This window comes from Thunnus maccoyii, chromosome 10, assembly GCF_910596095.1.
Source record: "Thunnus maccoyii chromosome 10, fThuMac1.1, whole genome shotgun sequence".
NCBI lineage: Eukaryota > Metazoa > Chordata > Actinopteri > Scombriformes > Scombridae > Thunnus > Thunnus maccoyii.
The window spans coordinates 23386722-23400067 of NC_056542.1; the positions used below are offsets into that span (position 1 = coordinate 23386722).

At 38.7% G+C, this 13346-nt stretch overlaps 1 protein-coding gene across 5 annotated transcripts in view; it reads left to right on the top strand.

Moving 5' to 3' along the window:
* The window catches only part of grb10b (growth factor receptor-bound protein 10b), a 71296-nt gene extending 58052 nt beyond the window's left edge, over positions 1–13244 (top strand). For 4 of the 5 annotated variants that reach the window (XM_042425172.1, XM_042425174.1, XM_042425173.1 and 1 more), the window contains 11 exons: positions 2302–2417; positions 2922–2996; positions 4722–4859; positions 5142–5252; positions 5654–5752; positions 6035–6112; positions 6284–6400; positions 6869–6935; positions 7091–7178; positions 7332–7425; positions 7724–13244. In XM_042425172.1, coding sequence (XP_042281106.1) covers positions 2302–2417; positions 2922–2996; positions 4722–4859; positions 5142–5252; positions 5654–5752; positions 6035–6112; positions 6284–6400; positions 6869–6935; positions 7091–7178; positions 7332–7425; positions 7724–7870 — 1130 coding nt within the window. In that variant the 3' untranslated portion in view covers positions 7871–13244. The remainder of the gene's footprint in view (positions 1–2301; positions 2418–2921; positions 2997–4721; positions 4860–5141; positions 5253–5653; positions 5753–6034; positions 6113–6283; positions 6401–6868; positions 6936–7090; positions 7179–7331; positions 7426–7723) is intronic. The other variant, XM_042425175.1, reaches the window with a different exon arrangement.
* The last annotated feature ends 102 nt before the right edge of the window (positions 13245–13346 follow it).

Below are 13346 nucleotides of genomic sequence, written 5' to 3' on the forward strand. Positions count from 1 at the left end.
TATGCCTTTGCTACTGCAGAACCAGTACACCTTCTGACTCATTGTGTGTGTGTGTGGTGTGTGTGTGTGTGTGTGTGTGTGTGTGTGTGTGTGTGTGTGTGCGCGCGCGTGTGTGTGTGCGTGCTTGTTTGTGGAGATGTACACATGAGGATTGTGTCCATGGATATACATGTGGGAGACAAAATTACAAGCTGTTAAAATGGTGGCTAATATTGGGTTTGCATGACAATTAGTGGTATTTGTTAACCCTCTGTGTATTGAATGCATTGTGTATGCCTCACAAATGTATTCACTTACATATTTTAACAAATGACTAGGCTGGTTTGGAGCTCTGTTACTTGCCTAATGTTTCTATTACTATTGTTTAAATTACTTCAAGATATATCAACATTTCTAGTCTAGTCTTTCTAGTCTTCCGTACATTTTGAATAACCCACAAGAAAACCAGAAATATATGTGTCGTAGATGAAGTTAGTCATTTGAAATATAGTTTGAATGACTCAAATCCATTTAGGCTATGTTTGCTGATTAGATGTATTTTGTCCACAGTATATTAGAGGTAAATATATGTTGATATATGAATATTGCCTACATGTATGGTTTGCTCCAGTCAGTACTATTTTAATGCATTTTTTTGTATGAGAGCAGTATGTGAGATTCCTTCTTGTGTGTGTACATGCTTATGTGTGTGTGTGTGTGTGTGTGTGTGTGTGCAGACTGTATCTGCACCGCACATGTATGTGCCCAGACACTTAATGTGTGCACATGTGGTTGGGCGATAGACGAGAATAGAAGTTTCAGAGAGGCCCGAACAATAGTTTGTTTGAATAGAGAGGCCTGTTCCCGTACATAGCTGCCCACTCCCAGTGCACTACTGAATGGGATGAAATGGCCCTTTTGAGATAAGTAACGCTGACCTCTACTCGTCAGCCTGAAAAGGTTAACAGCGACGGGACAGTGAGGTAGTGTTGCCAGGGTGAGTCACAGTCACGAACACGAATGACTCATCAGATAGGCAACAGGATGAAACGGAAAGAAAGAGAAGATTCGTGACGGTGTTAAGGAGATTGTCACAGGGGGATAAAGAGGGAGAACGAGGGAACACATGAAATGAGATAAAGACATGAGATGGAGCTGTGCAGTCAGAAAGAAGTTCTCTTTTTCATTTTCACATAAAAATAATTATCAAACCATATACTGGCACAGCTAAAGTGAGTCAAGGTACAGAATTTTAATTGAACCTTCTGGGGAAAGGATGTCTTTTATTAAAGACACTACAGGGAGAACTTCTAACGCCGTTGGAATTGACTGAGTCATGTCCGGTGTCAGCATTACAGAGAAAATAAATCACCAGGACCTCTGACCACATCCACAGAAGGACACACTTTTAGCTGAATCACAGGCTCTTTTATTCTCATTGAAAAAGAAAGGCCTGGGTCAGATCATCAGTCACAGCTTGTTTGATGAGCACAAACCATTGAAACCAGTCTGCATTTTTTAGATCTTTGCAGGCCACTGGTCAAATGAATCCCAGGAAAATTTTTAAAGCAGCACTTTCATTATGTCGCATTCATCATTTTTTTTTCCTTGTTGAATTTAATATTGCCTAAAATGATTTATGATGGCATTAAGTGTGTGGTCACAACAGTCATATATGCATCTTTAAAAGAAGTAGCTTCCATATGTGAATGTATGTAACTGTACTTGAGAGCAGGAAGTTACTGCAAAAGAAAAATAGTGCTAACAGAACCTACCCTGGATAACAAAAAAGAACTGAAACAAGACAGGACAAGGTACTAGTATCAAGTCTTTAATCAGCCTGATTTGCATTGGAAATGGATGAGAAAATCTCACCCTACTGACTTGTTTTTTTAAGAAAATAACATTTTTACCGCACAAAAATAGACCGAATGTCTTGTTGAGATGGTATGAGTGTGCTTTTTCTTTCAGTTTCATTTTACTGTTTCTTTTAGACTTTCTGTTTCTGTCCTACAAGCTTGATAATAGATCTTTTCCTCTAATTACAATGTCTTCACAGTTTATCAGTAATTTCCATGGTGCTTGTGTAACATACTCAGGGGAATGTTGTAATCTTAAAGACTATTTTGTTCAGTTTATGTTTCTCTTCCTCTCCGTTTGGTCAGACAGGAATACAACAATCACATATTACTTTTCACTCCTTTGACACATCATCATCATCATTAGCATTTGCTTGTATGTAGTTGTAAACAAATTCTGAGATGGTTTAAATAATAAATAATCATTGTTCTTGTCTCTCTCTCTCTGCCTGTCTCACCTCAGAGCGCTGTCTAGAAGACCATGAGTTGGTGGTTCAGGTCCAGGCTTCTATGAACAGCGACAGTAGATTCCTCTTCAGAAAGAACTATGCCAAATATGAATTCTTCAGAAACCCCCTGGTAATTGCTTTTTCTTAGACATTTCTTAACATGCCATGTCACACCTGACATCCTTTTGTTGAAATATGTTATACCTATAGCCGCTTAAAAAAAACAAAAAAACACCTGGGGCAACAGCTCCTTGGATTTTGTATAGGCATTTTTTGGTGTTTGCATCTTTAGTTTTTAGATTATTTGAAATAAAAATATAAAGAAACTTGTGTTTAGAGAGGTCAAATGAAAAGACAGTTATATGTAGGGCGTTTACTGGTGCAGTAAAGTTTTTATGCTCTAAAGAGTGGCCAGAGATGATCCAGAGATGAAATGAAAGGCATGCTCCCTGACAAAGTGCCTCTCTTCATTTTGTGTTATTGTGAAATATTATGACAGCTGACAGTACTAATGAGATTTGCGTGACGTTTCTTTTTCTGTCATGAATTCCTACCCTATAATTAATGTCACAGTGGCTGATATTTTCTGTCTGTCTGCCTCTCTCTCTCTCTCCCCACCTTTTTCTTCCACTAGACATTTTTCCCAGAGCACATGGTTGCATGGTGCCAGGAAACCAATCGTATGATTCCACCATCTCAGCTCCTGCAGGTACACGCAGCACACACACACACACACACACACACACACACACATAAAGACAAGTTTCTCTGTGTCTGTCTCTCATTCTCTCTCCTCTTCCTGACACGCACACAGCTTAGTTTACCTCAGAGTCAGCACCCGCTACATACTGTACAATCAAGCTGACATACCTCACCTCTGACCCTTAGACAGTGTGTCTCGTCAGAGACTGCAGTAATAACTACTGTTGATCCCCTGTTGACACATGACTGTCTCGGCACACGCACCACAGGCCTGACATATGTGATGGATAGAATTAGGCAGTCAGAAATAGAACATACAGTTCCTCACCTACCTACCGTATGTTTGCACAGTATAAATTCACGCACGTGTGTCATGCTACTTTGAGACCACTCACGGGCCGTATACTGATTTCACAAAAGATATGAAGAAAAAAAAGTCTGGGAGGAGACCAAACAAAAACATTCTTGGGATTTTGAAGAGCTTTGGCCTTAATGGATTTAGGGTTTACATGCAGTCTGACTCTCTCCTGTATCATGTAATGGAGCTGTCAGAGACAGAACCACAAGTGGAATCCATCCCTTCATCCTTGCCACTCACGGAAAGCTTTTAACTCCCCTGCTGATCATATAGACCTTATGCTCCGTTATGCTCTACGTAGAGGAGTCAATAAATGAACGGGGATGGGGTGGGCCGCAGTTGTGTCTGGAATCCTCAGTGTTTGACTTATTCTAAACAAAAGATCTTTCCACTCAATTAGAGTGCCGTCCAAAGCAGACGGTTTCCGAGCCGAGCTCAACCAGGTGTTTGCAATATTCGCCATTATGCCAGAGCCATATGTCAACACAAAGCGGCAAGGTGTAGTGCCTCAGAAAGAAAGCTTCTTAAATGAATGTTGCGTGTGAATGTGCAGCGCCGCAAATGCTGGAAAATGCTCATGCATGAGGCCCATTGTGGGAAGTTTCCAAAACACTGGCAAACATGTGCTTTAAATATTGAAGAGTCCTCTGGAACAGTTTACCTCCCTGCCGCAAGCCACAGATTCCAAATCAGCTCTAATAACTTAACCTGCCACTTCATGGTGTGATATTTTTGTGAAACATGGAAACCGCAAACTCCAAATACTTCAGACACCCACAAGACAATTTAAGCTTTAAGGGTTCCCAATAGGAGTGTACTGTATGTTGATTCAATGTATAAAGTATTTGTCTTGGGAGGCACATTGCATAACATGACAGTTTCTGTTTACATATATTCTTTCTTTTTTGGTTTTTAAAATAGAAAAAAGTGTATGTGTGCACACACATGGCAATGTCAGGACCCTGTCAGCCCTTTTCAGCTCCATTCAGTACTCCACATCCTTTGATTTTCCAGACAGTAGCACATCCTTATCGTGGTGGCAACTGCGGTGTGTAAAAATTCAAGCTGTAGCCCATCTCAACTATCAGCTGTCAGTCTTGCTCTGTTGCAAGAAGCCCAAATGAAACTGTGTTTTTTGACAAAAAGCAATCGCCTCCTGTCTGTTGCAATGCCTCTACAGATAGTGTCGCTGCAGCCATCAGTATCTGTGGCAGTGACAGAGAGCTTCCATGCTTCAGATGTGATGAGTTCCCCTCCAGAGGCACAGGGTCCTTGGTGCCGAATGTATCTGTTAGAGGACATCAAAGAGTGAATAAATCCAAACTTCTGTATGCTAATCCTCCTGCTCCACCTTTCTCTTTCTCCTCCTTTTAGAATTTTCTAGCGACCAGTAGTTGTCCAGAAATCCAGGGGTATCTGTACGTGAAGGAGGTGGGAAGAAAGTCATGGAAGAAAGTTTACATGTTCCTGCGGCGCTCAGGACTCTACTGTTCTACAAAAGGAACTTCAAAGGTAACAGCAACTTTCCATCTTCAAGGGATATAGGATAGGGAAGAATATGGTTCATTGAGTTTTTTCAACATGCAATTATTATTATTTACTTTGTAATTACAGTCATTATTTTTCACTGAATACACTATATTAATATATTCTAGCAATAACTCAGTAAATATGTCAGATTAAACATAATTAAATTCTTCAAAGAATACCTTCAAAGGTCTCTCTCTGTGTCTGTATACCTCCAGGCTGTTTCTCTCTGTGATGTTCTGACTTATTCATTATTTCTGTCTCCAGGAGCCCAGACATCTACAGTTACTAGCAGACCTAGAAGACAGCAACATCTTCACTGTCATCACAGGCAAAAAGCAGCACGGTGCACCCACAGACTACGAGTTCTGTATTAAGGTGAGTTGCGGATGACAGCAGTGAGATGAAGCTGATTTCTAATGAAATATTATGAGCAGAGCAATGATTGACATTTCATTTAGCTCCCTGTCTCATGAGAAGATCGTTGCCATGCATATGTTTAATGTGGTGCTGAGGCTCGGGTTTATTGCTGATGGCTGTATTTCTAGATGGTTTAATAATATATCTAAATAAGAGCTGAGTCACCTTATATTTCCATCTATTTTTTCTATAAAGCACAGTTGATACATTTTTTGCTCACCATCCTTCTCAGCTTAGTTAAAACCCTCACTTGTGTTTATAATAATGGTGGTTATGATGATGATAATACTGTAATGTGATATCATATACTGCAATCAGTCATTTATGAGCTCTGTCCTGATTCTGATGTTAATCTGCAGCCCAATAAAGGCCGAGGGGAGTTGAAGGAGTTGAGGATTCTGTGTGCTGAGGACGAACAGGGCAGGACGTGTTGGATGACTGCCTTCCGACTCTTTAAGGTACCACCATGACAGCCTAAAACATTCAACCCATTGTTTTGTTGTGTGTTTTCTATAATTATCAGCAGATTGCAGACCACATTGTAATAAATGTTCCAAACTTTGTCAGAAAGTACACCAAACAAGGTCAGGATCAAAAATATATCAGTGAGCCATTTCTTCTCAGTTTTACTTTACACTAGTTGACTAAACAAATCCACCAGCAAACCTTTAACTATTTACAGTACACTCATCCAGAATGTGATGGTGTTGGTTGACCACTGTGTTCCCTTTTCTTCACAGTATGGGATTGTATTGTACCAGAATTATAAGATTCCTCAACAAAGAAAAACCTTGCTCTCACACTTCTCAGCACCTGTGGTAAGTTTTCTTCTTCATCAAAGACTGAGTTACAGCTTCAAAACACTGAAATCGTTGAACCAAATATTTAAACTTAATACCGTTACTTAAAAACTTTCATATATGTGTTGTGTGTGTCTGCAGCCTGACGTTTGTGTATTTTGACTGTCATGTATTTCTGTCTCCCCCTAGCGTAGTGTATCAGAGAACTCCCTTGTGGCGATGGACTTCTCAGGGAGGATAGGCAGGGTGATTGACAACCCTGTGGAGGCTCAGAGCGCCGCCATGGAGGAGGGGCATGCATGGAGGGTGAGTTTCATGTTATCCCCGTCAACCGTGCCAGGAGCAGACCTCAAAACCTTATTATGAATTCTACAGATGGCACTATTTATTTTCCTCAAATACTCATACACTGCTCTGTTAGTAAGTGTTGATTTTTCAGTGACAGTTACTTTCAGCTTACAAAAGTGGTTTGTATATTCATAAAGCTGCGATGGCTGTAGGGCAGCTGTCAAAATATGAAATGCCAAATTTAATCTAATGGCTGTGGACTGGCTCTGTCAACAGAATTTAAGTCAGTGGTCAATTATGTTTACACAATGTAGAGGAAGCTAAGATCAACTTTACACTTATTTAAGCTGTGATCTGCTTTTTTGTTAGGTACTTTGTATGAGATTTAATAGAATGTAATAGAATAACACGAATCTGAACTGTCATGTGTACAGTGCAACATGAACTAATCCCTGTTGTTTTGTCTGTATGTGGCATCTCTCTCAGAAGAGGAGTCAACGAATGAACATATTAGGCTCCCACAGTCCACTACATCACTCCTCATTAAGTTCAGGTAAATGCAAACACATTTAGGGATCAACAAAGTAGTCCATCCTTCTTTTTCTTAATCACTTCTTTTTCTTAATTTCCTAATCCTCAGGGCCTGTGTTGTCCATTTTTTTCCTATTTCTTGTTTTAAATGTATTATATCTTTTATTTTCTCTGCAGTCATCCACATAGCTCAGCTGTGGTTCCATGGCAGGATAACCAGAGAAGAATCCCATCGTATTATCCACCAGCAGGGACAAGTAGATGGGTAAGTCTACAGATTCCATAGAATTTCCATACAAATTTCATATATATGGTTTTCCTCCATGAATAAATTATGAAATGTAAAGTTCTCACTGCATCCATCAAAGTAAAGTCAGCTGAATGTTTCCCTCACAGTATTCTTTCTTTTTCTGCATAGGTTGTTTCTGCTGAGAGTCAGTCAGAGTAACCCCAAGGCGTTTGTGCTCACATTGTGCCATCACCAGAAAATCAAACATTTCCAGATTCTACCGGTATGCATTTATGAATTTTCTTAAATGTTTTTTTTTTTTTTAAATTAGATAGTGTGGACATTGAATGTTGAAATTACACATTACATGAGCAAATACATGAATGCTATTAACATTCATCACACACAGCATTCATGTTGCATATTCTTAAAAAAACAGGCCAAGCCAAGATATGTCAAACCATTGTTAGGGGCTTTATAAACAGAGTCTGATGTCCTCCTTTTTTCACCCTGTCCTCTCTTTTCTCTTCCCATGTGCTGTGTCCCTGCTCCCTCATGCCTGGACCATTTTACGCTGGCAGTGTGAAGAGGACGGCCAAGTCTTCTTCAGCCTTGATGACGGCGCCACCAAATTCACCGACCTGATTCAGCTGGTCGAGTTCTACCAGCTCAACAGAGGAGTGCTGCCTTGTAAACTCAGACACCCATGCACCGTCGTGGCCTTATGACACCTACGGATCATCTGACCCATGATCCCTATCACTTGACCTCCCTTGACTCTGCCTAAAACAAACATAACAAAAAGAATCTTTCTGTTGGTTGGTTCTTTTTGTTTTTATCTTTATAAGAAGCTGGTGAATTGACTGATGTTTCGTTGTTGTCGTTTTATATTGTCGAGAGTCCGCCGGAGACTGATGACCTGTTGGATTCCTTTTGGTTTGCATGGAAGTCAAGGAGTCGGATACACAACTTGCTTGAGAAGTTACTGTGTCAAGAAGAGAGAAGATAAAGGAAATGAACACTGCCGTTTGTGTCAATGCTGTCGCAAAATCTTCCACAATCTTGCTACCCGTAGTCATCAATAAGCTTGGACCCTGTGACCCTCAAGGTTTTCTCTTAGTGTAGACTGTATTTCCCTTCAACTGGACAATCAGCAGAACAATTCTAGCTTTCACGTGGACCACTCTGCTCTCTGAGAACAAACAGTAGTCTCATTCAAACTTTTCATCACTCATCCTCAACGAATATACTGTAGATGGAGAGTTGATTGTCTCTTAGTTTTGCACTCATCAAACTGGGAGTGGCCTTTGAGGGTGCATGACTTCCCCCGCTGTTGCATTACTTAACTGTGAGAAGAAGGTGCCACCGCCCTCTAGTGTCATAGGCACGTAAGGACATGTCAAAATTCAACATTGATGAAATATGGAGGCGTCAGAAAGAGTGTGGCCTCTGAATCCTTTTGAGCTTTTGGAGAAATCAGAAGTTTGTCGGGACAAAATAGCCTGGAGAAAACGGCTAAGGAAAAATCTGGAATTGTTGAAACAAAGTATTTTTTTATTAGTGGACAACACAGAATCTGTGTTGTCCATTCTCACAGAAAATCTCATGCTCATCTCTGACCGCACAGGGTTTCTTTTTCTTTTTGACACATTCATTGCAGTTATTATTTCAATATTCTCTTTATAAATGTGTTTAAAGTCCACCTTCTGCATCCTGGATATGTGTAACTCTTCATTATCCACATAAGCTACAAAAAGGTCATCCTGTATTTGTTAATTCTATTGCACGCTCCAGTTTCCTAAAGTATTTCCAATTGCAACTTCCACATAATGCATTTATCATACCATGGTGACATTCAGGGTGAAATGAGTAATAAAGCTAAATGAATTATGTAACCAGGTAGACAGTTTTGGTGATTGTAATGTTGAAAAGTGAAACCAGGCAACTATTTGGAAATGCAGCCAATGCTGTAGGTTCATCCACTTTCTTATACTGCAGACAAAGGTATAAGGCTATCAGTTGCATTAGATAAAGCTGGATGAATGAGAGAATCATTCTTTTGTCTGATTGTCCTCACAACAGCATAGGGAAGGATAACCACTAGCATTTCCTTTATGACTTTTACCCAAGTAACTGTCAGCAAATCACACTCTATTTTTCTTTGTCAAACAAAACTAGTTCAGACCAGATGTACAGCAGAGCCTCTTCTCACATGCTGTATGTTCCCCAAGTCAGTAAAGTGCTGTAAGAGTATTAGATATAGTCCTGTGCCCTTAAACATAAATGCGGTTAGGAATATGAATTAGTGTGCTCTAACTCCACATTAATAGTAGACATTATCTGGAATGTAATGCATGTAATGCATAGATTACATTCCAGATAATGTGGCCTTTTCTACTTGGAAGTACTGAGCAAATAGTACATCTACTGCGCACCTGCACCACTGGACACTAGACTGTCAACTAATCGTTATCTGCAAGTACACGAATGCTAGTTCACTTTTTTGCAGTGATAAATTATCCCAGCCTCTCCTTCTCTTTGTCCTCTCTGCCTGGCTCATTACACTTTCTTTAGCTTATCGTTGGATAAAGTGAAAATACCCTCTCATCGGTGTGGTAGAAACACAATACTGGAAGTGTTAGGACTCTGACTTCAAAAATATTACAGGACCCTTTTTTAACCCATGTCCGTTCATTTGAGTTTACTGACCTGATATCTGGTACAAGATGTGTTTTCAAGTGACAATTATGAGATCACCAGTCAGAGAGCAAGGGGCAACAAACTCTCACTGAGTTAGTTTGAGGGCACTGGCTATGCCTACCTTTTATCCTAAACAGTACACTTTCAGTGAAAATCATTAGTTTTCCTAGCACCAGCCAGGTCAAGTCGAACCCAAAAAAGGCATTTTAATGGGTTTCCATTTGTGTTTTGGCCAAGTCTACTAATGACTTCCTGTAATTAACTATACAATATAACGGAGGAAGATTTCACAGTGCCTCTAGATAACCTGGATCAAATTTCTTTTTGTCATAGACAGAAACATGTTATTTTGCACTGATTGATCATGTCTGGCAGAATGGAACAAAATGGATTACGCATGATGAAGGGCAAATCCTCGCCATCTCAAAGTCTCTGAAGACGTATCTAAATTGGTTGGAATTCTGTCGATATTTAAATTCAGCCTTTGTCACTTCACTCAAGTCCATCGAGAGTGATTATGGTTCAGAATAATCCTCTCTGACATAGTCCCACCATGACTATGCCTGATGATTTCTAAAAACTCATGTTTGAAAGTTTGATTTAGTCCAAGCTTTGATAGTAGCTCTGTTTAGGCCACTATCCAGCGGATAATTAGAGAACTATTTGTACTTACCTGTAATAATGCAGCATCAACAGCCATCTTTTATTTACCTGCAGGTTGTCTTAAGGTATATTGATCAAATGAGGCACAAAATAGCCACGCTATATCGACACACTGTGCATGGTCACCATTATTTATCTAAGATGCAATGATGAATCATTTTTTAAAGTATTGTTTCAGCAAAATGTATTTATTTATCTGGATGTGACTGATTACTTGAAAATTTTAGATTTCTTTTTCTCAGCGCTGTTCTGTACTGTTTTCTTTTGTCATTACCATGAAATGATTGACCAGTGTGATTTATTATTATTATTATTTTAATGACATAGCATCTATTGATGTATTTTGTTTTCCTTTTTTTTAGGTTTGATTATTCAAAAACTATTTTCGTCATCATCAACACTTATGAAGTGATGTTTTAAAGCACACTGGCATCTGTAGTGTTAAGGTTGTCATTCCAATAGATGACAGGTGGGATGTTGTGAAATCAGAAACAAAAAAATACCTGAGTTTCCCAAAGCATTAACTTTTTTAAGTTTTTTTCTTTTACCCTTATTAATTACGTTATTATTTTCCCAGATCTTTAAAAACATCCTTTTCAAGAATTCCAACCATTTTTAAGAAGCCTCCAGTTTCTTAAATCATCACTTTCTTGTGGTGACTTAAGTTAAAGACAACATATTCATAAATTAAAAAATGAATTCAAGCCACAATGTTTTGGGAAACTTGGTCAAATGAGCCTCAACATTCTCATAATTCACTGTTTCAATGCCTTGCTGTGAAGAAAGAATTGTAGAAATTTAGATGTAGGACAAAACTTTACAGTCAAGTTAAATCTATTAAGTGAAAATCTGTAGGTGCTTAGATTGATGCCCACCCCAAACACACACACACACACACACACACACACACACACATACACACATACACACATTCAGGCACAGTAGGCTCCTCTATATACTTTCTACCCTTAAAACTGCAAAAAGGGATGTCATATTCCATTTAATTCAAACCACACCAGAGCAACAATCAACAGATTGAAGACATTTTATTTAATAGGTAGGTTTTATCATTTGCATGAATGTGGATCTTGAGTTTACTTTTTAGGGATTCTGTCACTGACATTTGATATGTGGATGTTTGGAGGAATCTGGAGAGTAACAATACAGAAATGCATCTTCTAGTAGTTGCTGGAAGTCATCTTAAGCTATTGAGACGTCACTGAATTGTTGATACTAGCTGTTTCTAAGTACTAATCTAAAAGTCCCCTGAGACTGAGTCAACCCCTCTGCACTCATCCTTAAACTCCCCCTATTAGATTTTTTGATGACTGAAGTGAATGGTAGCAGAGGTAAACAAGTGAGGGACAGATCAGGCAGCCCTGTAAGGTGGAGTTCATATTTGCAAAAAAAAAAAACTGTCACATGCGCAGGGTGTTCCTAGGCAGCGAGTTGAATTGTATAAATGCAAAAGACAGAGGGTATATTCAATTAATGAACACATGAAAAATAAATTGGTGGGTTTGGATATCCACATTTTTACACTTAACAGAAATGAATGTAACCGGGTTGCTCAGGGTTGTCTTGGAGCATGTTAAAAACTACTGGTTCATCAGAGCTCTGGGACTTTCATGTACTGGATGATGATGGATACAAGAATATTTTGGTTTCATTAAGCTGGGAGTTGTAACAACAGACTTTTCTCCATTATGTTCAACAATCTGCTAGTTGTGATTACTTGAAAACTATTATTGCAGCAAAATTAAGTAGATTCAGTATTATTTAAAGAGTGCAGTTACATAAACCATGTTGTCAGTGCTATTGTTTAAGCTGTTTGTTTAAAAGAAAAAAAAAGCCTAAAAAACTTGCCTGGCTACCTAAGCTGATTTAAAGCACCATCACCAACAATGTTACCTATTCAACCACACTCATCACCTAGAGCAACAACAGCTAACCAAATTATAAAACACCTGCAATTTTCATGCCATCAATTCTAGTTAATTAGAAGAAATTATAATCCAATCTGAATTATGGTGTCATGTTACACTCAAGCATGTAACTAAAATTGGTTCAGTGGAGTGGAGCACAGTGTCAGTTTTGGTAGCCAGGTAACTTGTAACCACAGATGGTGCCTCTGCTGACTCCTCCCTCTCTGCACAGACCAGACCTAACATGTGAATGACAAAGTCAGTGCTACCATTCACACTCCCTGCTGTTCAAGCACGCCTTGAGTATGAAACCCTTTGCAAGTTAAGAAGTACTTGATGAATACAATTTAATAGCAGAAAATGGCACTCTAAATGATTCCGGCGAAAGATGATTGAGAATGAACGCTCTTATTTTCAGTTATCGTGTTGCAGTTTCAGTTTACTTTTGGAGTTGAAAGCGAGTTGCAAAGATGGATTGATCGATTATCATGTTGACTCTTGTGCATTTTCATAACATTGTCACAATGCAAGATACCGTGGCTGTACAAATGAGTAAAGTAAAAATATATCTATATATAAAAATATAAACTATTATGTATTTCAGGGAATGCAAAAAAGAAAACAGTAACTTATCTCTTTTTGTGAGAGAGAGTTCCTGTATTCATAATGTGCTTTGCTTCAATCTGTAAATAGTTGAATGGCTTATAAATCTTAATTGTAACCTTTTCAGGTATTTTTGTACAAATAAGGGACTGATATATTCTGTTTATTGTAATTAGAATAAAACATTAATACATTGATATAAAAACCTAAACTGTGTTTGTCTTTATTGGAGGAAAAAGTCATTTGAAATATTGTTAACCAAAGAAAATAACACCACTGTATTAATAGATTTATACTAAGGGTTGTACAAACC